The sequence below is a fragment of the Mus musculus genome, chromosome 8, assembly GCF_000001635.26.
Source record: "Mus musculus strain C57BL/6J chromosome 8, GRCm38.p6 C57BL/6J".
NCBI classification, from domain to species: Eukaryota; Metazoa; Chordata; class Mammalia; order Rodentia; family Muridae; genus Mus; species Mus musculus.
Window position 1 is genome coordinate 120,011,210 of NC_000074.6, and position 27,569 is coordinate 120,038,778.

The 27,569-nt window shown below is 51.8% G+C and overlaps 1 protein-coding gene across 4 annotated transcripts in view; it reads left to right on the forward strand.

Moving 5' to 3' along the window:
- The window catches only part of Crispld2 (cysteine-rich secretory protein LCCL domain containing 2), a 60,357-nt gene that overhangs the window by 18,772 nt on the left and 14,016 nt on the right, over positions 1-27,569 (forward strand). For 2 of the 4 annotated variants that reach the window (NM_001310635.1, XM_006531508.1), the window contains exons 3-13: positions 2,801-2,919; positions 4,065-4,197; positions 4,457-4,572; positions 7,644-7,744; positions 12,356-12,493; positions 14,853-14,913; positions 17,588-17,654; positions 18,057-18,187; positions 19,176-19,219; positions 19,859-19,931; positions 22,351-22,426. In NM_001310635.1, the coding sequence (NP_001297564.1) occupies positions 2,801-2,919; positions 4,065-4,197; positions 4,457-4,572; positions 7,644-7,744; positions 12,356-12,493; positions 14,853-14,913; positions 17,588-17,654; positions 18,057-18,187; positions 19,176-19,219; positions 19,859-19,931; positions 22,351-22,426 (1,059 nt within the window). The remainder of the gene's footprint in view (positions 1-2,800; positions 2,920-4,064; positions 4,198-4,456; positions 4,573-7,643; positions 7,745-12,355; positions 12,494-14,852; positions 14,914-17,587; positions 17,655-18,056; positions 18,188-19,175; positions 19,220-19,858; positions 19,932-22,350; positions 22,427-27,569) is intronic. The other 2 variants (NM_030209.4, XM_006531509.1) reach the window with 1 other exon arrangement.

Genomic DNA, 27,569 nt, shown 5'->3' on the forward strand with positions numbered 1-27,569 from the left:
TCCTTTCTCTCTCTCCCTCAGTGGACCCAAGGCCAGGCTTCTCTCTCTGTTCAGCCCTGTTTCTGTCCGTGTCCCCCATGTCACAGGCTACCTCCTCTCTGAAGCTGCCATTGACTTCTGACTTAGGGTTTCTATTCCTTCACAAACATCATGATCAAGAAGCAGGTGGGGGAGGAAAGAGTTTATTCAGCTTCCACTTCCACTTATTCAGCTGTTCATCACCAAAGGAAGTCAGGACCGGAACTCAAGCAGGTCAGGAAGCAGGAGCTGATGCAGAGGCCATGGAGGGATGTTCCTTACTGGCTTGCTTCCCCTGGCTTGCTCAGTTTTCTTATAGAACCCAAGACCACCAGCCCAGGGATGGTACCAACTACAAGGGGCCCTCCAACCCTTGATCACTAATTGAGAGAACGCCTTACAGCTGGATCTCATGGAGGCATTTCCTCAAGGGAGGCTCCTTTGTCTGTCATAACTCCAGCTTGTGTCAAGTTGACACACAAAACCAGCCAGTACAACTTTCTCCCAGAGACCACCCTGGGCTAATGGGTTCTTCATGGTCTCAAGGGTCTAGAATGAGTGGCCAGTTATGTGGGCCCCAAGCAAGGCTGCTCTGGGGTAGCACAGTATAAACCTGAATCTTTTCCCTCTGGAAATCTGTGCACCCTTCCAAGATGTCAGCCCATGGAGTGGGTGTGTGCTTCTTTTTGCAGGGCATGGTTAGAAACATAAAAACTCATGGCAGAGTTCTTGGGTAGGCTCCTGAGGTACCTAGGCAGTCTCCTCTTTTAGCTGCTGTCTCATGCCTGGTCTTTGCCAAGGATGGCAGAAGCCAGAGAGGCCAGCTCTCCTGAGCTCTTGCTACAAGCTGGGGTAGCCAAGTGAAGTGGCCATTTGTCCCTGAGTTCCAGGGTGGAAAGATTCCCCTTGGCTGGCTTTCCAGAACTGAGGTGAGGATCGGGGTGAGGATGAAGCTGACCACACACCACAGGGTCACTCCTTGCCCCTGGGGGTGACCCTGCCTCAGTAGATTGTAAACCTTCAGAGACTTGATGCTCACTGCTTCCCAGATACTGCCCAGGTGGCCGGGTACCACTCACACAGGAGTGGGACCTCTAGGGACGGCTCAGAGAGGCCATGTTGTCAATGGTAGCTTCAGACTGTCCTTCTATCCCCTTTGCCAAGGATGAGGCAGCTCCTGCTGGGGGACCATGTCCCAGCAGCCACCCCTGGGCAGGTGGGCAGTGTGGTGCATCTTCCCAGCAGAGACACCATGGAGAACCAGGTTGGGGGTGGGAGCGTGAGGACCTGAGGGGCCCTGCTGGGACTCCGAGGAACAGGAAGTATTTATTCTGGTCTGCAGATGGGAAACTAGACTCAGGCTAATCTGGAAGGGTCATGGCCCTGACATACATAGTGAGGGGATAAAGATGGGGAACTCTCTAGAGCTAGCCTCTGCGCCAGGTCTCTTGGCCCGCCAACTCTCTCGGCTCGCCAACTCTCCCGCCCTGCTAGGCCATATGGCTTCCACCAGGCCATTTCTTGGATACTCCCCCCACCCCAAGTTCCTCTCGCTTTCATGCAACACCCCACACACCCCTGATTAGCCATCTCAACACCTAATTAGCTGGTAGAATCAAGACTCTTACTGTTTAATTAGCCAATCAGATGTATGTATCAATAATAACACAATTTACAAGATGACGATACAATAATCTCTGAGCCAAATGATAATGATTAAGCTTTAACACAATTATTCTAACCTTTTGATAACACCACTTGTCAGCCTCCATTCTGGTTCTCTCTCTTCTCAGCCCTCTCTCTCATCTCCCCAACTACTCGCTCCGCCTCCTTTCTCCTGTCCAATCACGAGCCTCCCTCCCACTGCCCTAATGTGATTGGACAGGGAAAAATCCTACCTTTCAAGCCTTCTGTCTGCGGTGAGGTTTAGCTTATTGGCAAGTTCTGTGGAGTAGTTGAGCACGCGGTGTAGGCATGCACATGGGGGGTGGTGGTGGTGGTGGGAGGGGATCTTCACACAAAGAGAAGATGGATGAAACCTCGTGGGGCTGCTGACCAGAGGAGCCCATGCCCCCCGCTGCCGCACCCCCTGATAGCAGGCTTCTAGAGGCTGAGGAGACCCAGAAAGCCCATGAGGGACTCAAGGTGGCTGCAGAAGCTAACGGCTGAGGTGGTCGGGAGCTGGAGTAGGAAGATTGAGTCCGTGCGCAGGGAAGGGCGCGAGGGCACGGAATGCAGAAACCTTGCTACTTTCCACAGCTCCTTCCCTAAAAAGGCAACAAGTTGGGGGCTCCCCAGGGGTCTGCTGGTGCTTGAATTTCTGATTTTTTCCCTGGCAACATATCATGGTGGTCCTGGAGATATGGGTATCCCCAGACAGTCCTACAGGCCTAGGGCCAGAGCCTGGTTCTAGACTATCTGGGTATGAGATTGTGGGCGTCTGGCCTGGCTTCTCAAAGCCTCTGACCTTTATTCTGTAAGATGAAATAAGACCAGGAATGAGGCAGGAAGGCGGGGAGAGACTTGGGTGCATCCAGGGCTGGCACTGGGGCTGTGAGTGGGCTCTTGGCCCCTAAGAATGGCCTGTGAGTGACCAAGATCTTACCTGGCCTCTCGGGTGTCTGACTGCTGTCATTTGGCATGCCCCGCCCGATCCCCTAGTTGTGTGCTCGCCGGGGCTTCTCACAGGTTAGAGGCACAGCCTGTGCTCTGACAGTCCCTGGGGCTGCGGTTTCTGCTTCGCCCTCCTGACGGTCAGCTGCCATCTCTCTCTGCCCTACAGACTTGGGATGAGGAGCTAGAGAGATCTGCAGCAGCGTGGGCACATAGATGCCTGTGGGAGCACGGGCCCGCCGGCCTTCTGAGGTCCATCGGGCAGAACCTGGCTGTGCACTGGGGCAGGTAAGAGCAGCCAGCACCCCCGAGCTGCAGCGTCCCCTACCTGAGTGTGAGTTGGCTGTTGGCCACAGAGGACTTGGTGTTCCCGCGGGTCATCAAGGTGTGTGTGTGGGGGGGGGGGCGGTAGAGTACGCATCTGATAGGTGTGAGGCTCTGGGTTCTATTCCTAGCACACAAACAAACAAACAAACCACCTAATGGGGCAACCTGCAGCTCTGACAGGCTCAGCTCTTCGTTTATAGCCTGCTGCTTGGCCAGGCACCAATGCATTTTTACAAAATTCCAACTGCAGCCCAGACTGCCGCGTCCCCCCACCCCCGCGCCCCGCTGACTTCCCCTTTCCTTCTATGGGCCCCCTTCCTTCCTGCATAATGGTGTGTAGCAAGCATAGCATTCCTTGGGTGAAGATGGCCTTTCTGTCCCCACAGCTTTGGTTTGGTGCTTGATTTTATTCTGAGGCCCTCCGGTCATGCCCCAGGGATGCTGGGACAGGGATGAGGTTAGAGGCTCAGACTGTCCCTGCTGTGATAGGTAGGGTCCTCCCCTAAGGCATGCTGGTGTGGGTTCAGTATCTGTAGGAGTGACAGCCAGGCCCCCTTCTGCCCCAGCTCCTCGTGGCACGTGCCTCTGAGGGGCTGACCAGGGTGGGAGGCCAGTGTCCCGGGACTTGCTGACCACAGCTGCTGATGCTGGTCCCAGCTGGTAATTGTTACAAGACCTCAAACTGCCCGGCTGACCGCAATGCTGTCACTAAGGGTCACTCTGCCTGAGACCTCATTCTCTTCGAACCACTCTGTTTACACTTGCTGTGGGTTCATAGACAAGTTCTTATTTTTGCTTCCTGATTGAAACAAAACAGAACAGGGAGTGTGGAGCGGCTCACACCTGGAACCCGAGCCCTCAGGATGGGGAGGCAGGGGAGTCGTGAGTTCAAGGCCATCCTGGGGCAATGGCTGCAGGTCTATGGTCCCACCACAGTGTCAGAGCTGTGTGTCACTCTTCAGACACTCAGTTTGTAAGATATGTCTACGATGTCTACTTTTCATCCCTCTGTCTCCTTGCAAAGTACTTCTGCTTGGCCCTGCTTGACTGATTGATTCTCTCTCTCCCTCTCTCTCTCTCTCCCTCTCCCACTTCTATCCCCATAGGTACCGCTCTCCTGGGTTCCATGTGCAGTCATGGTACGACGAGGTGAAGGATTACACCTACCCATACCCCCACGAGTGCACTCCACGGTGCCGGGAGCGGTGCTCAGGCCCCATGTGCACCCACTACACACAGGTAATGCGGGCGCTGAACTCTACTCAGCCTGGGCCCCAGACCTCGGGGTTGTGTTTGGAAATGGGAGTGCATGAAGCCTTTGCTTTAATTCCGTTTGTCTCAGAGCACACTGGTTGGGTCCCACTGTTTGCTATCAATGAGCTCACTGAGGAGACACCTGGAGTAGGCTCTGGAAACTTTGTTGCTGAGATTTTTCACCAGTGCCCTACAGAGTCACCCTGAGGCACCCTTGAGCTTCAACACAGTGCTGTCATTTCAGATGGTCTGGGCCACCACCAACAAGATCGGCTGTGCCGTGCACACCTGTCGGAACATGAACGTCTGGGGAGACACTTGGGAGAATGCCGTGTATCTCGTCTGCAATTATTCTCCCAAGTAAGGCTACGTTGTCTCGGTCACACAAGCCAAGCTGGGGTATGCTTGTTAGCCATGGCAGAACGAGCTAAAACTGGCCTCAAGAGTGAAGTCTTAGTTACCTCACTAACAAAGAGTCTAGAAATGGCTGCATTTAGGTGAGCAAATGCTCTGGAGAGTCAGTCAGCAACGACTTGGGCCATCTTAAGGTCCTCATGGCCCCAACGTGGCTGCTGAGTTCCAGCGCTCTGTCTTCACATACAATTCCACTTAACGTAGTAGAATTATAGGAATGAGTCGTCTCCTCTGGAATTGCCCCACAAAATGCTTTTGACCAGAGCCTAGATCAATCATAGACGAGGGGGAACCACAATTGCTCCAACTGGTTTTCTGAGTCATCTCCTAAAACCGCTGTACAAGCAAGGGTAGCCGTTGTCTGGCAGGAGGGAGGACCAGAGTGGAGAATGAGGTGAGGAGAGAGTGGAAAAAGAGGAGAGGGGCAGGAGACAGAGAGAGAGAGAGACAGACAGACAGACAGACAGACAGACTTCATCATCAGTGCCATTTTCTCTGAAGTGGAGCCACAGATTGAGTCCTCTAATCAGAAACCTAACTCCTGGGGCCAGTGATATGGCTCAGCAGGTAAAGGGGCTTGCCTCCAAGCCTGATGATCTGAGTTCGATTCCTAGGACCCACATGACCTCCCACCAGATTGGGTCTCTCAGGTTCTCCTTCCCCTCCTAAACAGGCCACACCAGGTCTGTCCAGTGTAGCTGCCCTCTTCACAGAGCAACCCCAGTCACAGGGCGTCATTCACCCAACGGCTCACTGCACAGATATGTACAGAGCGCAGAGCTACTTCCCCGTTTGCAGCCTGTGGTTTGAACAACCATGCTGGCCACTATCCCGGCACGGGCACAGGCACTGTGCTGTGCTGTGCTGTGCTGTGCTGTGCTGTGCTGTCTGACATGCTTACTTATAAGAGGAATAAAGTAATTCAGGTCAGAGGAGGGGGAGTAGGGTGGGGGTGGGGACCATGGCTTTGGGGTGGCAGCTGAGCAGCCACCTTCCTGCAGAGTCTGCTTCTGAGGTGAGGCGATTCCTAGCTCAGCTGAAGGTGCAAAGTGAGAGACAAGTTGGATTAAATTTTTATGTTAAAAAAAAAATGTGCCGGGTGTGGTGGCACACACCTTTAACGCCAGCACTCAGGAGGCAGAGGCTGGCGGATTTCTGACTTCGAGGCCAGCTGGTCTACAAAGTGAGTTCCAGGACAGCCAGGGCTACAGAGAAACCCTGTCTCGAAAAACAAAAACAAAAACAAAAACAAAAACCAAAAAAAAAAAAAGCTGGCAGCTCTAATCAGAAACCTAAACTCTCAGGGCCAGTGAGAAGGCTCAGCAGGTAAAGGAGCTTGCCTCCAAATCTGATGACCTAAGTTTGATTCCCAGGACCCACGTAGCAGGAAGTAAAAACCAACTTCCACATGGATATACGCATACACATTAAATTAAAAAATGCAAAAAGATTTTTTTTTAACAGAAATAAAACCTTTCCCTTCCCTGCTGCTGTTCTCTCCCCTTTCTTGGTAAAGGCACCGCAGGGTCAGGGTCTTCTGTCGAACCAGCCTAGGACCTAGAGTAAACTCTTCAGGCTACATCCTGTGTGGGAGGACAGAATGAAGGCCCGGGAGGCACTGAGTCTAGGGAAATGTCCCCTGGCTTGCAGTTACCAATCTTCCTTCTGCACTCCCACTCGGCTGTGGGAGAGGGCAGAGAGTGAGCATGCGGGGCTGTGGAAGAGGGCAGAGAGTGAGCATGCGCGGCTGTGGGAGCAAGCAGAGAGTGAGCATGCGCTTTGGAACTCCTCTCGTGAAGGTTCTGGTCCTCCTGGAGCAGGGCCCCCCTCTTGGGATCGCATTAACATTACTTTCCTAAAGGCCCATACTGACATGCGGCATTCATTGCGAATGAGGGCCGGCACTGCCTGAGACCCAGCCACAGTCAGTTTGTTTGCTACTTAGTTACTTTTGACTGCTGTATAATATTCCACACTTCCATGGCTTTCTCTTTAAGAGGCATTCCCAGGCTCTTAGCTGCCCGGGACACCATCATGGAACCAGGCAGGAGACAATGCACAAGAGGCTGGGAATAGAGCAAGATGTACCTGGCTCTTGTCCCTATGACCTCACGTGTGCAGACAGTGCCATCCGTGGGATAGTCCAAGGTTTGGGAGCCTAGCCATCTGTCTAGCTAGAAAGTCCAGCCAGCTCAGTGAACATTGGTTTCTGCCCTTATGGACCTGGAAGCCTGGAAATGTGGCCTGTCTTTAAAGAAACAGAGTCCACTGTGCAGAGAACTGGGCGGGGGAACAGAACCAAACCCCTATGGGCAAGGGGACCACCACGCTCTCCCACGAACAGCTATGCCTGATGTCCCACTGAGGTTCACCTCAGTGCCCCCTACTGTGTGTCCCCAGCCCAAATACTTGAGGGCTTAGAACTGTGGGGCCCACAGCCACATCCAGAGATTGTTCCAACTGTCCAGGTGGGCCTATAGAGAGGAGGGTGTTCTGCGACGGTGCAGAGGAGAGAACGAGACCCCCCTCCCCCAGTGCGGGCCACCTCCCTCCCTGGCTCAGGGTTGTCATCACCCTTTGGCCATTGGAGTGGACCACAGGATACACAGAGGTGTCTGTGCAGCATCTCGATGGCTCTAGCGGGAGCTCCTGCCTCTTTAGAAAGCCACCACAGGCCACCCTGGCGGGCCTCTTTGCTTTATACATACTATCAAGAACATTGACCGAGGGTTGCCCTGGTGATCATCCACTGAATGAATAATTAGCCAAAGCTACGGGTTGGGGACAATGGCTGAGGTCACTTAGATGGATCTGAGGCCACATATGTCACCCAGGGAGCCATTTCTTACACAGTGCTCAGACAGGCTCTCATCATGGTGTCCAGAGCCCCCTGGTTGACTGGTACTGGAGGGGGTCGACATCTGCCTTTTCTCTGACCCATACCTACCAGGGACTCTGGGGTCCCCTGGTGGACCTAAAGGATGACCTCCTTCATGGCGTTTCTGTTCTGTCTCCAGGGGAAACTGGATTGGCGAGGCCCCCTACAAGCATGGCCGTCCCTGCTCTGAGTGTCCATCCAGCTACGGAGGAGGCTGCCTGAACAATCTTTGCCACCGAGGTAGGTGGCACGAGGGCTGTGGCCTGAGCCACAGGTTGTGATGGCTGAGGTAGAAATGAAGTCAGATCCAGACCCCTGCAGCCACCCCTGGATCCCCTCTACCCTCTGCACTCAGCCCGTGCCCCCCTGCAGACACCACTGTCCTGAGATGCCCCTCACGGGCAACTCTTTGGCCTGGTCCCAGTGGACAGTGGACATGGCCTTGACCTGAACCCCTCCCCCCCAACCTTCCTTAGCACGTGCAGTCTGCTTAAAACAGATGTCACTTAAGTCAGAAGTGGTAGCTCACACCTGTCATCCCAGCACTCGGGTGGTTGAGGCAGGAGGATTGCCGTGAATGCGAGATCAGCATAGGCTATTTAGTAAGACTCTGTTTCACTCCCCCAACAAAACCTCCACACACACACACACAAAATCGAGGTGATTAAACGTGAGACTCAAAGCGGACGGTTCCCAGTCAACCCCTGGCACTGGCATCTTGTCCTCACCATGGCTCTTTTCCTCTTGAGAGTGGCTGCTCTCAAGGCTGCCTGGGGCTGGGGCAGCTGGGGGACAGACAGGCTGCTTTCTGTCTCAAGGGCAACCTACAAGCATGGCTCTGTTGGCTCACACTGGGCTGCTCAGAAAGCATCCTTTTTTCCTCCCCACCATTAATCCCGCACACTCTCAAGCCTAGCTCACTCTTTACATACTGGAATAATTCTTCTGGCTCTCAGAAGTTGTGTCTCAGAAGAGGGGTTGAGATAGCCGGCTGGGCAGATGTCTGTGGCTGAGAGTTCTATTCTGTATAGTTCTAAAAGCTGGCCTGGGCTTACAGGGTAGGAAGTGGGCTCCGCTGCAGGGGAGGGTGCTCACACAGTAGTGACCCTCTTGCCTATACTGTCCCTGAGATGGACATGGGGTCAGTGTGTTGGACCCTGGGGTGAGGAACAGCAGAGGTCATAGTTCACAGTAGGCCCTCTGCTACTCCAGCTAGCTGATGTGAAGGGCACCACCAGAGGTCTGGGATGGATGCAGGAACAATTTAGACCCTGTTGGCAGTCTGTCCCACGAACTGCTTTGTGCCAAGTTCCTGTGACAGCTCTTCCCTAGAGACAAGTCTTATCTCTGCCTTCAGGGAGTCTCTGGATGTCAGACAGACATGCACCTGCTACCGTGCTCCCATGAGCCCCAGACTCCTTAAGTACCTGGTTGTCCTGTTATTATAGCTGCTGGTGTGCCCCAGGGCACGAGGGGTGTTGTTGTTGTTGTTGGTGGTGGTGGTGTGTGTGTGTGTGTGCAGGTCTGTCCCGAATGCCAGTAAATAGAGACCCTCACCGCCACAGAGGGCTCTTTCAAGCAGTCAGAGCACACAGAGGCCCCAGACACTGGCTTACCCATCCCACGGTGCCCGTGGGCTTATTCCTCTATTTGTGGTGGAAAACACCCAACTCTTGTTTGGCAGGCACGATGGTTTTCTCAGCTAGCCATGCAGAAAACCTCCCCTAACCCGGCTTATCTACATAAGCCACTAACTAAGGGTGTGCCGTGGCACCCTTAAGGCCATGACCTATAATGGGGACAGGGGATTTAAGGATAAGGATAGAAGTTTCCTTCTATCCGGCACCTCCCTGTGGGGGATAACAGGCTGGGGAGGAACCCAGCTCCCTGGCCAGCTACATCCCAGCTCTGGGAGCTTAGATGGCTTCTTTATATCCTTTTACCTCTCTGAGCTTTAGCGTCTTCATGTGAGGAGTGGTTGCCACGTCTCTTCTAGCAGAAAGATGAGGAGTCATGAGAGGGACTGAAGGCTCAGTTGTCATCAGACTCAGAGCTAGGGGAACCCGGAGCATACTGTGTGTTGAATATCTTGGGAGTAAGCAGAGCTTGGTCTATGCAGGGATGGTCACCAGGGAGTGCCCAAGTCCCTTTGGGTCACACATCCCTATGGCATCCCACCGAAGGGGTTGGGTATATGATTTTCAGCTTTCCACTTTTATGTGTGGGGCTAGGGACCAGGACTGCTCGCCCTTGCTCTGAAAGAGTGAGCCCCCTCAGACCCTTCCAAACCAGATTTGGCTCAGGGAAGCTGGGCTTTTAAGTCATCAGTTTTTAAAGCCAGTGGAAGAAACCCAGCTCATGCCCAGACAGCCCCGCCATCAGTGAGGGGCCCTGTGAATGCCTGCATTGATTGGACGGGGCCTTGAGGCTGCCTGTGCAGCCCAGGGGCTCTGTGGAAGTTCAGCCCAGAGCTGGTGCGACTGTGCTTTGCGAATTCCAGCCTTCGGAGCCTTAGACCTTGCTGCTGACATTCTTTTTTTCCCCTTGGCTCTCAGTGGGTGGGGTTTGAATCGCTTGCTCACTTTGGATTTTGGTAAGCTTCTCCCATGTATGGAGAAGGGAGTATGGTGGGCCATGAAGCTGGGTCTCCTAGTAGCAAAGATGAAATTACAGCCAGCCATCTGAATGTTCTTTTATCTCTGCCTTCAGTGTTCCTTCTCCTCTCAGGCCAGGGCTAGCCTGGGATAAGTCAGTCCCCACTCGCTGCTGCCCAGTGCTCGCCTAGAAAGACAGGGGGCGCCTCACCTCTCTCGTTGGCCTTTCATTTGGATACCTGTCCTGCTGGCCAGGGACATCAAAACCCAGGCTGCTGCTCTATGAAGACAGCCCTTGGGGATGATGGGCCTCTGTGGAATCAGACAGGCCTGTGGGCGCTACATTTTTTCCTTCTTGAAATAGTCTTGGCCCAAACTCATCCACTGACGACAGTCTGACTCTAACACCGGAGACAGCATTTTCCTATGAAGCAGACTGCCAGCCTGGGGGAGGGGACACTCACCCCCCTCATTGGCCTGTGGGAGTGTTAATAAGCAAGGTCAAGGTGGGTGGGCTGAGCTTCAAAGGGTCAGTGAGGGAGGTGTGTCCAGGTTTACTGGACATCGGGGAGTCTCTGGGCATTCCCCTCTGAGGTGTGCGGAAGGGCACTTCCCGACTGTGCCATCCAGACTCTTGAGGAGAGCTGTGGTCCTCAGTGGGGCTGCCTGGGGGCTCACCATGGGTAAGGTGGGTTGGGGTGGCCAGCCCACTCTCAGACTCTGCTTTGCTGGGGGTCAGTGTGGTGTCCCGGCAGCCCACTTTCGGAGGGAGCCATGTCTGTTGTCCTGAACAGGAGTGGATATCAGTGAGCTGAGGCTAAGAGCCTCTTGCACAGTTCAGCCTACAAACTGAAGTGCTTTAAAACGGGGCTGTGGGTGGCTCATGGTGACAGAGAAGAGAGAGTGCAGGGTTCCCTTAGGAGGGAAAGGATTGCGGGATTTGGGCCAGCTAAGCTGCAATCTTTGAAACCACGGAGCTGGGGTTTCAGATAGTTCAATGTACCAGGTCTAATGTGTTTTGAAACTGAATCTCAACCAGTCCAGGCTGTCCTTGAACTCACAATTTTCCTGCCTTCAGCTTCTGGAGTGTGACAATTACAGGTCTGTGTGACATGCCCTGATTTTTAAGTTGAGAGAGCGCGAGTATGTATTGGTTAGGGTTTTTTGTTTTGTTTTGTTTTGCATCTTGACACAATCTAGTGTCACCTAGGAAGAGGGAACCTCGACTGAGAAAACACTCCATCGGCCTGGCCAGAAAGCGTGTCTGGGGGCGGGGCGTTTTTTGACTGATGGTTGATATGGGTGGCACCACCCCTGGACAGGCGGCCTCTCTTGAGTTGTATAAGAAAGCAGGCCAAGCAAGCACCAGAGCAGGGCAGTGTTCCTCCATGGCCTCTGCTCCAGTTCCTGCCTCTAGGTTCCTGCTTTGGCTTCCTTACTGAACCTTATCTCCCTGTGAGCCGAGAAAACCCTTCCCTTCCACTCTTGGTCCTGGTGGTTATCACATCAATAGAAAGCCAATGAGGGCGTAGGGTCTCCTTATGTAGCCTAGATAGTCGTGTTACTCACGATATAGCCGGGCTGACCTTGAACTTGAAGCAATCCTCCTGCTTCAGCCTCCCTGCACACTGAGTCACTGTGCCCGGCCCCGTCCAGGGTTGAGACAGCAAATCTCCATGGCTGAGCCAGGCTTGAGCCAGGCGAGGGGTTGCTGTCACTAGGGGTAGAAATGAGGCATGAGTCTTTGTGACTTTGCCCCAACAAATCTAGGAAGCAGAAGGCTCTCTGAGAAAGCTCCAATTCTGGGGCTAAGGTAGGGATGGGGACAGACAGTTTTGTGGAAGAAGAGGTGCGACACTGATGTCCAGGTGTGGCTGCTGCACCCCACCCTCACGCAGGGCTGCTTCTCTGAGGTCCAGAGTAAACATGGATGCAAGCTGACCGTCCTCAGGGCTGGTAGAATTCCACCTGGGCAGGCCTGTCCTCAGCCTAACCTCCGCTCTGCGGATGAAATGACTCTTTGTGAAGCCAAATCGCAAACGAGTTCTGTCTGTAAGGTGCTTTTTTTCCAAAGAGGATTTTTAGGGATGGATCTAGTGGCTAAGGTGCTCCCTGGAATGTGGGAGGCAGAGGCGAGTGGATCTCTGAGTTTGAGGCTAGCCTGGTCTATACAGTAAGATCCTGCCTTAAGGACAAAAACAAAACCGAAGGGTATTTTGGTCAAATCCCGAATGTTCTCTTTCCCCCTTACCACCAGCAGAAAAGCCTCACAAGCATAAACCAGAGGTGGATATGATGAACGAGGTGGAATCGCCCCCTGCTCCAGAGGAAACCCATGTCTGGGTTCAGCCCAGGGTGATCAAGACCAAGAAGACCCCAGTCATCAACTTCATGAGTGAGTTGCCGTCTCCAGTCTCTGGAGTGCCTGCCCCCAAGCCATCTTTGACAGGGGTTGGTGCAGAACCAGAGCTGGGTATCCTGGCGATAGAGACAGGGTGGGGTGGAATTGGCTGGGTGCAACCCCAAAACTTATTTGAGAAAGATGCTTTTAAGTCACAGAAATGAGCCTTACTGGAGGATGCTGGCTGGCTCTTTTTTCCAAGCTGGGTGTTTGCTTGTTTGTTTAAATGTAGAGCCTCAGGGCACCCAGACTGCTCTTGAACTTGCTATGCAGCCAAGGATGACCTTGAACTCTTCATCCTTGTTTTTCCACATCCAGTGAACCTAGTTTAATGTGGTGCTTATGACAGAACCCAGGGCTTCTTGCATGCTAGCCAGGCAAACTCTGTATCCACTGAGCTACTCTCCCCTGCCCCCCAAGGCAGCTGTTTTAATGTTAGATTTCCCTGGGGCTTTCAAAGGGACTCTGGGAGGAAGCTGGGTTTCTCTGGGATATACTAGCCGCTGGGAAATCAGAACACAACACATCCAGGCTGGTTCTGGGATGGTCCACGCATCCTTTCCCAGATTCTGTCTCTCTCAGATCAGCCCCTTGCTCCGCTCTGTAAGGCATCATTTGCTTATCCATACAAGAAGGGTGACAACACCCATAGCTACAACAGGCTGACAGCAAAGATGGCTCATAGCACTGTGAGTGCAGCACACAGAGTCAGCGGATAGCTCCCTTCACATTGAGACCAGTGCGGACTGCTTCCAGTCCCCACCCTTTGGGTGGATATTTGGGATCTCCATAGACTTCTGGAAATCCCGAAATATGAATGGTTCCAAACTTACCTCTCTGCCCCTGGACATCTCACCTCCCAATGCTTATTGCGTCCCTGCCCAGCTAGCCCTCAGCTGCTGTCTGGTTGGTATGTAGGAACTGGGTAAACAGCCACCTTGGCCGAGGGATAGGCTGATGAGGTGCCTCTTACAGCCGGGCCACTGGGCGTGCCGAATGTCTGGGGTTCCCTGTCTCTGAGCATTAGAGGGTACAACAGTGGTCCCGCCAGAGAGAGGTGTGTCCACTCTTCTAAGATACCCCATAGTTCTTTCCCGGCACGAGGCTCTTTTGGCTTTCAAACATGTCATACAAACTACGGTGACTGAATAGCCAGGAAGTATGCTGGTGCCCCGATTGTTCCGACAGGACCAGTTTTAATACTGTACAATGACAATCTTGTTCATCTCTTTTTTTAGATTTGTTTTGACTATTTTCAATTCTGTGTAAGCCTGCCTGTGGATAGGGTGCATCAGCGCAGTGGTCCACAGAGGAGGTCAGAGCCCATGGAGCTGGAATTACAGACTGTCTGACCACGGGCACTGGGAGCTGAGCAGTCCTCGGCAAGAGCAGTGTGGGCTTGTAACCGCTGGGTCGTCTGTAGGCCCCTTGGTAGTTTTCCCTTAAGCAACACTGCTCCCAAGTCCCCAAGAAGTCTTTATAAAACAGACGGCTGTGGAAATGTTGGCAAAACTCATATTGGTTGTGAGAAACAGTGTGGGTCAGAATAGCCAGGATCCCTGTGTCCAGGCTAGAACGAGGGCTCTCGCAAACCCCGCTGCCTTTAAATTTACCCTCTCACATCTAGCCTTTATAGACATCCCAACCCTGTGTATAGTTAGCCTACCACAAGCCACACCCCTTGTACAGCCCACCCCTTGGTAAGCTTTACCTTCCTAGACCCAAGTGGGGCTGTGGGTACTGACTGTGTGTCAGCTAACATTCATGGTCACATGTTTTTGTTTTTTTGTTTTTTTAATTTAATGCCCACAAGAACCTTTTGAGATGGGCACTGCCCCCATTTGTTTTGCATGAGGGTGGTGGTTGGATACCAGTAGGAAATAACTTATGCAATGCCACAGCCACCTCTGGTAAGTGGTAAGTCTGGAGCTGGGCATGGTCATGGAGATCTGTCATCCCAGCATTCTGGAGGCAGAGGCAGGAGGATCTCAAGTGAGTCCAGCCTGGGCTAAGAGTGAAAACGTGTCTTAAAAATTACTAGACGCTGGGCGGTTCATGATTTTAATCCCAGCACTTGGGAGGCAGAGGCAGGCAGATTTCTGAGTTCCAGGCCAGCCTGGTCTACAGAGTGAGTTCCAGGACAGCCAGGGCTACACAGAGAAACTCTGTATCAACAAACAAAGGAAAAAAGAAAATCAATTCCAGGTCTGTTGTTCCAGCTGTAGCCAGCAGCCGCTGCTGCACTTGCTCTTGTGGCCTGGATTCCAGAACATTCCAGAATGTCCCTGGGAATGGGGGAGGGGTCTTCTAACCCTCTTGGCCTCATGGTCCCATTCCCCCGTGTCTCTCCTAGCCCAAGTGGTCCACTGTGACACCAAGATGAAGGACTCATGCAAAGGATCCACGTGTAACAGGTGAGGACCCAGCGGGGCTGGGCTGGGCTGGGCTAGCTGCCCTTGGGACCCTCTTGAGGTATATGTCAGTCACATGATCTGCTAAAGCCCTGCTTCCTACTCTACCCTGAGCCTCTTAGAACCACAGGGGTGGGGGGCAATAGCACTCATACAGTTAGCACAATGTATACCAGATTGAGCTAGAAGCTTCCATGTCTGACATGTGCTGATTAGATTAACCGCGATACTTGTCTGTCCCCCGGAACTGTTACATCTTGCTATCTCCCAACCGTGACATCCTCTGTCACCCCTGACCACTGCCTCCCATTGAGCACTTGACTGACGAATGATCCATCTCTGTCACATGTCACCTCTCACTCCTGGGGTGCATGAGACATTGAGATAAGACACCCCATATATTATGGGATATTGAGAAAGTCCCTTGATCTCTACCAAATGCCAGTGGGGGCAACTAAAACTGTCCCCAGGCTGTGGGCAGTGTATTCTGCCAGGCACATGTTACTGCCAAGTGCTTTGTCTCTGGTCCAGAGAGTGCTACAGCCTGCAAGGCCCCCATGGAGTATATTGTGGGAGTGACACACCTGAAAATGCTCTTATTGTAACCAGTGTATCTCAACCCTGATGGGTGCTGGCAAACCAGTTCTCATTCCAGTCCTGTGGCCCACCCATTAGCATGAGTCCTCCTCTTGGGGCTGGCGTCAAACTACCCGAGGTTTAGCCCAGAGCCTGGGGTCTCTGAGGATTTAACAGGATTCCCTCTCTAAACAGAACATGAGTTCTGAGCAGGGGTAGGGGGTGGGGGGGGGCTGGGGAGGTACACTTATCTGGGGGAGTGTTTAGAAGGTATCACTCAAGGTCTCTACCAAGGGACACTGGTACCATCTGAGCCTATCATGAACTGAGTGAGTTATTTGAAGCATCCTTTGGAAGGAGAAGGTGGCTATCCACATTACCCAACCGACCTGGATCCCAGTGTGTGGGAGAGCCCTTCACTCACACAGGAGTGACAGGAAACAGGGTAGCCAGGATGTGGCTGTCCCAAGAGCACACCCACCGGGTGCCCTGCACAGCAGTGGGGGACCTTTGCAGAACTGTCTTGTGAGAGGAAACCACTGAGCGATGGTGACACAAGCCAGATGTGGTGGAATGACCATGCCTAATAAACCCAGGGGGACATTCGCTGTCTGCATTGCATGAACTGAGCGTCAAGCAGGTACTCCCGGACCACATCTTTTGAGAGCTCTGGGGCTGTCTAGGCTCTCAGAAGATGTCATACATTGTCAGATGGCTCTCCCTGGGCAGCCAGAGGCCCAGGGTCTGTTTATAGAGGCTTCAGAGTCGTCCAGTCAGTCAGGGCAACTCAACCCAACACAACCTATGGCAGTCCAGCCTCACTATAAAAGAGACAGCCACCGGGCTTCCTTATAGCCTTCGACACCGGAAGGTATCTTATTCATTATTTCATTTAGAAAACAACAATCGATAAAAGAAAAAAAAAAAAACACAAACCCCACCAAGCCAGAGCCTCATCCACATGACGGGTGCCCTCTCTTCTTTATCCGTGTGCCTGAGGCTGATCCTGCTCATGGGCTCACTGGTCCTTCTCCATACTCCACCAGCGCTCCTCAGGCTCTGTTTATAGTAGCCATGTAACAAGCTGACATCTGGTGATGCAAAGCTACGTTTGGCTGTGGCTCTGTCACCTGCTGCCATCTGCCTAGTCTTTACAAGTCCCAGTACACTTGATGTGCAGTTGGAGTAGCTTGCTGACTTTTTCCTGGGCACGTACATATTTGGAGGGGAGGTTGGGGGCACGGGGTCTGTGACATGGACTTGAAGATTTTCCTATAGGTTAGTGTTTGGTCTGTGGTGAGCAGGGGGAATCATCATTCTATATTAACCTCATTAAATAACAACAACAACAATAACAACAAATCCTGGGTGGTAGAGATGGCTCAGTGTAGGCGAAGGCTTGTTGTGCAAGTATGTGAAACAGAGTTTAGGTCCCTAGCATCTTCGTAAAAGTTGAGTGAAGGTCTGTACCCCAGCACTGGGGAAACTGAGGAAACAGAAAAAGGTGGGTCCCGAGGATTTACTGGCCAGTTTGACTCACTAACCAATGGAGCCCCAGGTTCAAAGAGAGACTGGTCTCAAAAAAAAAAAAGGGTGTAGAGTAATCAAGGAAGATCTAATACTACACACACACACACACACACACACACACACACACACACACACACACTGGGCAATGTATGCCTGCCGTCCTAACACCAAGGAGACAGAAACGGGAGGATTGTCACAAATTCGAGGCTAGTCCCAACTACATAATTAGTTCCAGGTCTTACTAGGCCACAAAGTAAGACTCAGCCTCTAAACAAACAAATGGACTAGAGAGATGGCTCAGCAGCTAAGAACGGTTGCTGCTCTGTGTGAAGACCAGGGCTTGAATCCCAGCACTCACAGGGTGGTTCACAAATGCCCGTGTCTGCCTCTCCAAGGGATCTAACTAGCTCTTCTGGCATCTGCAGGCACCTACACCTCTATGTGCACACAGAAACACACATGGTGGTTCACAACAGAGAGGTCCATCAGTGACATGTTTCTCATCACTAGTGAGGAAGCGTGGCAATGTCACTGGGTGACCTCACCAACGAGCTTTTCATTTGCCCCTCAGGTACCAGTGCCCAGCAGGCTGTCTGAGCAACAAGGCGAAGGTCTTTGGCTCTCTGTTTTATGAAAGTGTAAGTATAGCCAGTGATTCTTTGCATCAGAGACAGGAAACCCCACCAGGTAGCCTAAAGTCAGTGGGACGTTTAGACATAGGTCTCTCCTTAGCTCAATCTGGAACGCCCGAACGGACCGCTCTGAATGGACTCAGGACTTCAAAGACACTAAAACCACTTCTGGGAACTGGTACCGAAAGTCTCTGCCGTTCAGGGGTCAGCATGCTCAGCTGGAAGGGCTTAAGCAGCCAGGATGAGTTCTTAAGCCATCCAGGAAAAGGATGTAGCTAAGGATAGCGGGGAATGGTCGGTGGGCTGTGTTTCGGTCCAAGTGTTTGGGTTTGGGTTGGCCGGGGACAAGTGCCTCAGATGGTCCTGGAAGAGGAACTCCACATTTGTGCTCTCTCTTCCACTCTGTAGTCTTCCAGCATATGCCGAGCTGCTATCCACTACGGTGTCATCGATGATCGAGGTGGCCTGGTGGATGTCACCAGGAATGGGATGGTACCCTTCTTTGTCAAGTCTCAGAAAAATGGCATGGAGTCCCTGAGGTACCTGTCCTCCGTGTGTGTGTGTGTGTGTGTGTGTGTCTGTGTGTGTGTGTGTCTGTGTGTCTGTGTGTGTCTGTGTGTGAGTGTGTTTTGGGAGGGTGATCCTTACTGTTTTCCTTTCTTTCTTAAGATTTATTTATTATTATATGTAAGTACACTGTAGCTGTCTTCAGACACACCAGAAGAGGGCATCAGATCTCATTACAGATGGTTGTGAGACACCCATATGATTGCTGGGATTTGAACTCAGGGCGTTCAGTAGAGCAGTCAGTGCTCTTAACTGCTGAGCCATCTCTCCAGCCCTATCACTGTTTTCTTATTGTAGAAGTGGTTTTGAGGGCTGGGGAGTTGGCTCAGTGGGTGAAGTGCTTGCCATGCAAACACAGGAACCCGTGTAAAAAGCCATGTGGGGCGTGTATTTGTAATCCTGGCACTGGGGAGGCAGAGACAAGAGAATGCCCAGAACTCCATGGGCAGCTAGCCTACTTGCTGAGTGCCAAGCGAATAAGAGACCCTGTTCCCAACGTCCTCCCCATGAAAATGTGGACGGTCTCTGAGGCCCATCTCTGACCCTCACACATATACGCACATGCTTGCACATGTGCCCACAAGCATACCCTCCCCCACCCCCACGTATTATTGAGACTTTGGAAGCATCTAAGGAAACAGGAAAACAAAAGACAGCCAGTGTCCCACAGTTGACACTCGCCTGTGAGCCACAGCTGATCCAGTCCAGGGTCACCTAGGGTTGGGCCAGCCACATCTTAGGCATTTAAGATCCTTTATTCTGGCTAAAGCAGGATCACCACGAGTTTGAGGCTAGCCTGTGCTACAGTGCATTCTAGCCCTGCCGGAAACCAAAAAAAAAAAAAAGTATTGTTCTAAGAAGGGGTCTGAGGGCCTCCCTAGGCTGCAGTTTCAAGCAGGGCAGTGTGAGGTGTGGCCTGCTTGGAACCTAGTATGTACTGATTCGTGTTTTCTTTTCCAGCAAATACAAGCCGTCTAGCTCCTTCACTGTGTCAAAAGTGACAGGTAAGCCGGCCAGGCCCCGAGGGAACTGAAAGGTGTGTGAGCCTGGGATTGCCCCAGAAATAAATTCCCCTTCCTTGGGTCCCTTGCTTTATAGTTACCATTTCAGCCTGAGGCACTGTTCCCAGAAAGGCTCTGTGAGGGGGAGTCCTAAAGGTCACCTCTCTCACTGGTTTCTAAGTACATCTGGATCTGAACTTGGCTGCACATGGCTGAGTCAGAGACACAGGATCATGGCTGCCATCTGAATACCACAGACATGGTCTGTGTCTTCTCTTTAAAGGCCTTGATGGGCGGAGTCACTGTCCTGGCAGGAATAGATGCCAGGGAGATCTAAAACGGAAGCAGGAGCCACTAGGGTCCCTCGGCTTCTCCACGTGTAGACGCAAAATCACACCTGGGGTGCTCAGAGGTGGCAGAGTAGGGGACAGGTTTCAAAAGCAAGAATCAGTGTTCAAAGGGAGCGGGTGAGAATCCCACGGAGAGAGAGACCAAGGGAGATGTACGTGCCTGTAGACACACTGGGCTGTGGGGCTGTCTGCGCTCCACTGGTTTGTGAGTGTAGGCACACAGCTGGAACACAGCCTGTCCACAGCCCTGTGAGCTATGGCCTGACGCTTTCTCTCTGTCTCCTGTCCTTAGAGACGGCCGTGGACTGCCACGCCACGGTCGCACAGCTGTGCCCCTTCGAGAAGCCGGCCACCCACTGCCCGAGGTAAGAGAGACTGAGACTTTTTTCCTGTGGTGTCATCTTCTTGTGGGCCTGCCTGGGATCTGGCTCTGTCTGTGCAGGCATGAGCAGAAGGCTCTGTGCTGAGCTGTACCCAAAAGTCAGGTTTTTTTACACTAAGCTGGAGACATCTAATTCCCATCTTAAGTCCCTCTACCCCAGATGAGTGGCAGGCTAAGATCATTACCCGGGACCCTCTGCAGACACCAGAGCTTCAGGGGAGAGGGCCTCCCTACATGGGAGCTTCCCTACCCCAGCTTTCAGGAAAGTAAGAGGAAGCAAGCGTCTCCTATTTGAGCCTTGACTTGCCAGAAAAGGGTCTCCTTGTCCTAGGGACCCAGTTTCTAAAATTCCCAAAGCGCCCCTTGGAAAGGGACACAGAAATGCCCTCCTTCCTGGACTCAGGAGAACCTGGACACATCTGCTAACTCTAAGTTGTTTCCCTGTCAGAGCAAAACTCAGCCACACTGTAGCTGTGGTGTGGTGTGTGCCCCCAGCACCCTGAGCTAGACAGCCTTTGGAGAAGTGCAGCCACCTCTGGTGTTGGCTGTACCGCTGTACAGGAGTCTGGGGCCTGGAGACTAGATTCTGGAAAGGGCCCTAGGTGAAGCCTGAGCCTCCCATCCCACCCCCACCCTTCCCTACATCCCTGTCTGCACAGAGGGGAGCCTATAAAGATGCCGTTAGGCACATAAGACTGGCTGGAGTATTCAAGGGGCTGCCTCAGGCATTTCGTGGATTTCTTGAGTGTGACAGAGAAAGAAAAGGAAAATGGCAGGAAACAGAGATGAGAAAAACCTTGTCAGGGTCCATGTGCTCATGCAACCTTCCGACCCGACACCCTCCAGGAGCAGGCGTGAGAGTTCTCAGACTCTCAAATTGTTTTTTTAAACCCATGTACACACATTCAACATCACACAGACACAGACACACAGACACACACACCACACATACACACACCACATTCACATATACATACCACATTCATACTCACACACCACACACATACACACATACACACACATACCACACACACACATACACACACCACATTCATACACACATACCACATATACACACACCACATATACACACACCACATTCATATACACACACCACATTCATACACACCACACACACACCACATAATATACACATACACACACAAACACATATACACATACATACATACCACACACATACACATATATATACACATATACACACACATACACACCACACACAGATACATACCACACATAGATATACACACCCAACATAACACACACTTAAACATCACACACACATATATACACACCACACATATATACCATACACACAGATACACACACCCAACATAACACACACTTAAACATCACACACACATATATACACACCACACATATAACACACACACACACACACACACACCACTCTTTCCCTGCCTGCTCCTTCCATTCCTCCCAGGAGCTGCCTCAGCCCGCCTGATTGACTTCCTTCCTGCCAAGCATCCTGCCTGTATCTGGGCCAGGTGGCTTTCGGCCGCCATCTTGGCTTTGTGGTCCCTGGGCTCAGCCTGTGGTAAACTGTTCCAGACAGACACAAAGGGCCTTTTCTTAGTCAAAGCTCATGCTTTTTCTGCCTGGCATGGGGCTTGCCAGCCACCTGGGGCCCTCTTATTTTTCACTCTGAGGAGCCCTCTTCAACCCTGGGGCCATTAGCTGGGCTGAGGCCATGACTTCCATGGTAATCTGACCCTTTCTGCCTGGAGTTATCTGTGCCCTTCTTGGAACATTCTGAGTCACTGAGGTGAGGGCTCCCCACCCTTCCTCTCCACATAGGGAAATAGCCTTAAAACCCCTATTGATAATGATCTGCATTCTGCACCCAGAGCACACCCTGTCAGCACCCAGGTAAGGAAGGTGCAACCCCGCACAGTCCAGCACACAGTCCAACACACCTGTCCTGGGGCCCTTCATTTCTCTGTGACCGTCTCTCTGGGACTTTTGAGTTTTACATGCATGGTTAAATAAAGACAAGGATGTGTTTACCACAGCCACCATAGGGGACAATTGCTTCCTTTTCTTCTTTGCTGGCCTTGATTCTGGGCCCTGTGTGTTTGAGACATGCCCCAGCCCTGAGCTATGATTCCTAGGTCTCTGTCCCATCTGCATACTAGCAAGATGGCTCAGTGGGTGAAGGCACTTCTTGCCAAGTCTTACAACCTGAGTTCGATCCCCAGGACCCATGCGGTAAGAAAACCAATTCCTGAAGATTGCCCTCTGACCTCTACACACAAACCATGGCTTGTGTAGGTCACACAAACACACACACACACACACACACACATGTACATGTGTGAGCACACAGGCACACATTTACAATGATTACCTCTCATTTTCAGAATCCAGTGTCCTGCGCGCTGTGGAGAAGAGCCATCCTATTGGGCTCCTGTGTATGGAACCAACATCTATGCTGATGTGAGTAACCTAACTTCCTCAGAAACCCAGTCCCAAGGTGTGGAAGCCATGACCTGAACTCATGCCAGAGCCTGTGGCTATACTCAGCCAACCAGTTCCTGTGGCCACGGCCCCTGCATCCCATCCGTAGATGGCCCCACTTCCCATCTGTCTGTCTGTCTGTCTGTCTGTCTGTCTGTCTGTCTGTCTTTGTGAATGGAAGCTCTAGCACGTCTCCTCTTACCTAGATGGCCTGACCTGGTTTGAAGGTCTTTGCGGTTCACAGGTTTCATTTTCTCGGATGTTTACTCGCTGCCGTTGTTAGGGGCTCTGTTGCCGTGATAAGCATGGTGGCCAAAAGCCACTGTGGGGGGAAGGGTTTATTTCAGCTTACAGCTCACAAGTCATAGACCATCATCACTGAGGGACGCCAGGGTAGGGACTCAAGGCAGGAACCTGGAGGCAGGAACCAACTACACACTGCTTTCTGGCTACTTCTTTTGTTTGCTTTCTCATAGACCTCAGGGCTACTCGCCCAGGAGCAGCACTGAGTGAGCCTAGGGTGAGCTAGGTCCTCCCTAGGGTGAGCTGGGTCCTCCCACATCCATTACTGAATCTAGGAAATGCCCTACAGACTTGCCTTACAGGCTAATCGGATGGAGGCATGCTCTCATTCGAAAGTCCATCTTCCCAGAGAACTCTAGCTTGCATCAAGTTGACCAAGAACTGGCCAGCAAGTTCTTTGCATGCCACTGTATGCCTTCCACAGGTGCGGTTAATCCGCTACTGTTTCTCTTTGCCTTGTATGCTCTCAGCTGTAAGCACACAGAAAACAAAACTGTGCCCCCATCGTCCCTCCTTACTCAGATGTGAAGGCCCAGTTTTGCTTTGTTGATTTTTCAGAGCTCAGCCTGTTCCCTCTGATGTCCAGGGCTTAGGGACGAAGTGACCCAGAAGGGGCAGACCCCTCCCCCTCCCTACTCCCCAGCTGCCCGAGCCCTGCCCCCCTCTCCCTCACAGCACAGGCAATTCCTCTGAGGTCTTTTTGTCTTCATGAGTGGAAATCACAGAGCCAGCCAGACTTGTCCAGCCCACGGTATCTTCTAGCTCTACACCCTGCCAGCTGGTCGGATCATGTCTCCAGCTAACCCGTCCCTCACACTCTACTGGTCCTCTGCAAACTGCCCTCTTTCCTTGCCACCACCATCTTTGTTTCCATTTGCCTTCAATTGTCCCAGATTCCTGTAGGCGTGAAGTCACTTAGTTCCTTAAGGCCAAAGTGGCCTTCATGACTAAGCCTTTTTCCTTGTCTTTTTTTTTTTTTTTTTTTTTTTTTCCTTTATGAGGAAAGAAAAAGCCTTCTGGAAAGCTGTTTAGCTGAAATTGAGTTCTGAAAGTTAGAGTTTTTATGAAGAAGGAAAAATACGATGTATTTATTGTTAGAGCTCACCTAATAGGAAGCCCCCAGTTCCATCCTCAGAACTAAAAAAGGAAAAGAAACAGAGAAAACAAAATAAGATAAGTCCCAGACTGTGATTTTAAAATGTTTTCAGAATAAAAGAATGGGCAAAAACTTTTTTTTTCTTTCTTTCTTTTTTTTTTTTTTTTGGTTTTTCGAGACAGGGTTTCTCTGTATAGCCCTGGCAGTCCTGGAACTCACTTTGTAGATCATGCTGGCCTTGAACTCAGAAATCCACCTGCCTCTGCTTCCCGAGTGCTGGGATTAAAGGCGTGCACCACCACACCTGGCTTGCAAAAACTATTTCAACTAGATGCAAACCTTTTAAAAAGATGCCAGTTACCTGATAAAACACAACTCAAATTTAAATGTACTAAATGGAATAAAACAACTAACTCTTCATGTAAGAGCACAAGAGATACACAGAAAAATGCAGTTTTTTTTTCATAAGAAGATATGAAAACCAAATCTGTATGCAACAAATAATATAGGAACCAAACACATAAAGCAAAAAGTGAAAAGTCCAAAACAAGGCCGCTCTGTGCCTTTCCCCCCGCCCATGTGTGAGAGCATCTGCTGTGTCTTAAGTTTTAGACAAATACCTTGTCTAGGATCCTTATCATTGTGCAAAGGGAGAAAGCAGGGCTCAGAACAGTTTGATCCAAATGCCACAGTGAAAGCGTGGCAGAGCGAGATGAGTTTACTCTCCCCCTCTCCTCTTATTCGGTCTTCTTTATGATTATCTATATCTGCTTGACAGGAGCAGGCATGCAGGTGAGTGAAGCCTTTAATGAAGGAATCTCCTTGAGCTTTGAGCCTTGGAAGTGGCAGGGCTTCTGTTGGGGCCTGGCATACAGTAATGGGTCGGTATTTGTTGCACAAAAAGAAACTGCCGTTGTTGATGCTAAAAACCCTTCAAACAGAAGGTAGGAAGGAAGGAAGAGAAGAGAAAATAGAGAAGGGGGAGGGAGATCGAAAGAGAGAGACAGAGAGAGACAGAGAGGCCATGGGCAGGAAGATGGAGCAAGAGTGTGCCTCCATCCCTAGGTTCTGCTGGCCTGTGTTTCTAGGTCACTTTGTATTCTGGGAAATGAGGCTGCCTCTTGGAAAATGTCTGTTTAGCTAAGAGATTTATTTTGGGAGTGTAGTCTCCAGACCTTTGAAGGGCCTCCGAGGGCCACGGATACAGCCATTTGCAGAGTGCCTGTCCTGGCTGCAGCTCCCTTTGTGGTGAGCTGCCGGCAGGATCGTCTGGGTGTGGCTCAGACACCAGAGCCGAGGTCAAGAGGCCCGAGCTGGCCCCAGGCAGGGGAATTACCCGTTCGGATTTCTTTCCCCACTGAACCTCAGTTTCCTTGCCTCATCTGCTGCTCAAACAAACTCCCATTGTGTGGGCATCAGGATCCCGGAGAAGAGCAGTGTGTATGTAGTTGAGCCTCCCAGCCTCTCTGCAACTCTCCTGGCCCAGTGGACCAGAACAGAGCTACAGAACCTGCATTTGAACACACTCCCAGGGAGCATGGGATGCTGGAGGTTGTAGGCTGCTGCAGAAGGGCCTTGGAACTCAAGGACAGTCCTTGAGAGTTTGGGGTCCTGGAGATGGTGACAGTGGGTTCAGCAGTTGGTGACCTTTGTCTATGCAGTTGCTATGACACAAGTCATGTGCAGCCCTGAACCTTGCTTGGAGAAACACAGCTGCCATCGCTCTTCACTGTCCCAAGCTGTGAGACCATGGCTCTGCTGTCCTCGAGGGACTGTGGGCAAGTTGTTTAGCTCCTAACCCTCTATCTCCCATCTGAGAGGGATAGTTAATGATCAGTGATCTCCTTGACCTTGTGGGCTTATGATGTCAGAGTGAGTGACAAGCTGGGCACACTTTCAGTGCCACCTTTGCCCGTGGCACGGCACATTGAGCAGTGGGTACGGGCTGCCCTGGGTCCCACAGCTGCCAGATGTCAGGGCTGACCAGTAAACCTCTCAGCTCATAGGGGTCGTTGTGAAATGACCCAGAATTAATGTCGAGCCCACATGAGCGGAGAGTGGACACCCTCTACATGTGGCAGGAGAGGTAGGGGAAGGATGCGTGTCTGTCTGTCTGTCAGTCGTCAGAGATGTGAGCATCACCAGACATGAGAGGTGAGAGCGGCCTGCCACGCATCCAGGAAATGTGGGCGTCATGGTATCTGGAATTCCTCAAGGGGGGGAAATGAAGGACACAGCCACGTCCTCTTGGCTTCTGGAGAAGGCTCGCCTCTCATGGGGTGAATGTGCAACCCCAGGGGACGTGGAGAATACTAGGAAGCTTCTCCTGGCACTTGCCCCAGCGGAAACCGATGCCTTGCTTCTGGAAATGCCAGTCCCTAGACAGGACGAGCATATCTGAGGAACAGAAGCAGCGACTGGCCAGTTGCCAGTCAGCACGCAGTAAGCCGTTTGTGTCCACTCATAGACCGTGCCTCCGAGAAGTGGTTTCTGGGAATTCTGAAACTGAGTAATGGTGTCACCAGTGTCTTCACCGGCCTTAGGAACACGTGTGGGTCTGTCGCTTCTTACTTAACCTTTTGCAGCACAGACTTTTTTGGGAATTGGAACTTGTGCGTCCTTCTTCAAGGGAGGAAAATGAAGATGCTTCTCCATGACAACAGGGTGCCTAGCCATGCTGCCATGCTCAGGATCGGAACCAGACCCTGCCAGTCACCGCCAGCCTGACAGGCCTCTCTGCCCAGGACCACTTGGGAATAAGGATCCCGTTGGCACCATCTGTTGACTGAAGAAGACAAGATGTGTCATCATGGCGTTAAAGACCTGGCTTTTGGTGTTTGAGCCTCGAGTGTGGGAGGCTGGAGTGGCTGCCGAGTTTTCCAGCCTTTGGAAACCATTCTAATGGCCCAGAGGGCAGGGCAAATTTTCCTGAGACCACACAGTGCTGATTTCTCCCTAGATGGAGAGAGCACCCATAGACCAAAGAAAGAATTCCATCCAGGTCCAGCCTGGTGAGCCAGTAGGTATATGTATAGTCCTGTGGGTGACTCACAGGCCACCAGGAAGACCCATGGATGGTATTTAGGTAGCTATACCAGTGAAGATTTCCCCTGGAGTGGCTCAGGATTATACAGGAAGAAATCCCACCCAGTCAATTAACTCTAACCTCAAGAAGCAGGGGGTCTCTAAGGATCGTGGGAGCCCCGTCCGTTTTGCTGGAATGTCCACAGGCTAGATTACGTGAGGGTCTCATGTAATGATCGAAGCGGCTCTGACTGAAGAGAGCCATGGTCAATCAAACCTGTAGGCAATGGCCACACACCTTCTCATGGAGTATCACGGTTTTGGAGGACGGATGTCAAGCAGCCTGAAGCAGGCTCTCCCAGGAGTGCCTCGGTTACAGCTCTGGGAGGTAGCACTCCAGGATGTGGCCATGCAGTCACACATCTCTGGGGACGGTGGGGTACATAGCTGACTCTGCTCTTCAATGCAGAAAGAGGTCAAGCAACAGAGCCAGTGCCCTGGAAGGTACTAGTCTCCCCAGGCCACGCCCGGGCCTTGGCTCCTGGCCTACTAATGCCAGCAGTGGTCCAGGGAAGGGAGTCTTATGTTCCAGCTCTGAGCCCTTCCCTGTTACAGGACACTGATGTCCGTGGGCCACGGTGATAAACCTGGTAATCTGCTACCCCAACATCCTTAACTTAATCCCATCTGCCAAGCCCC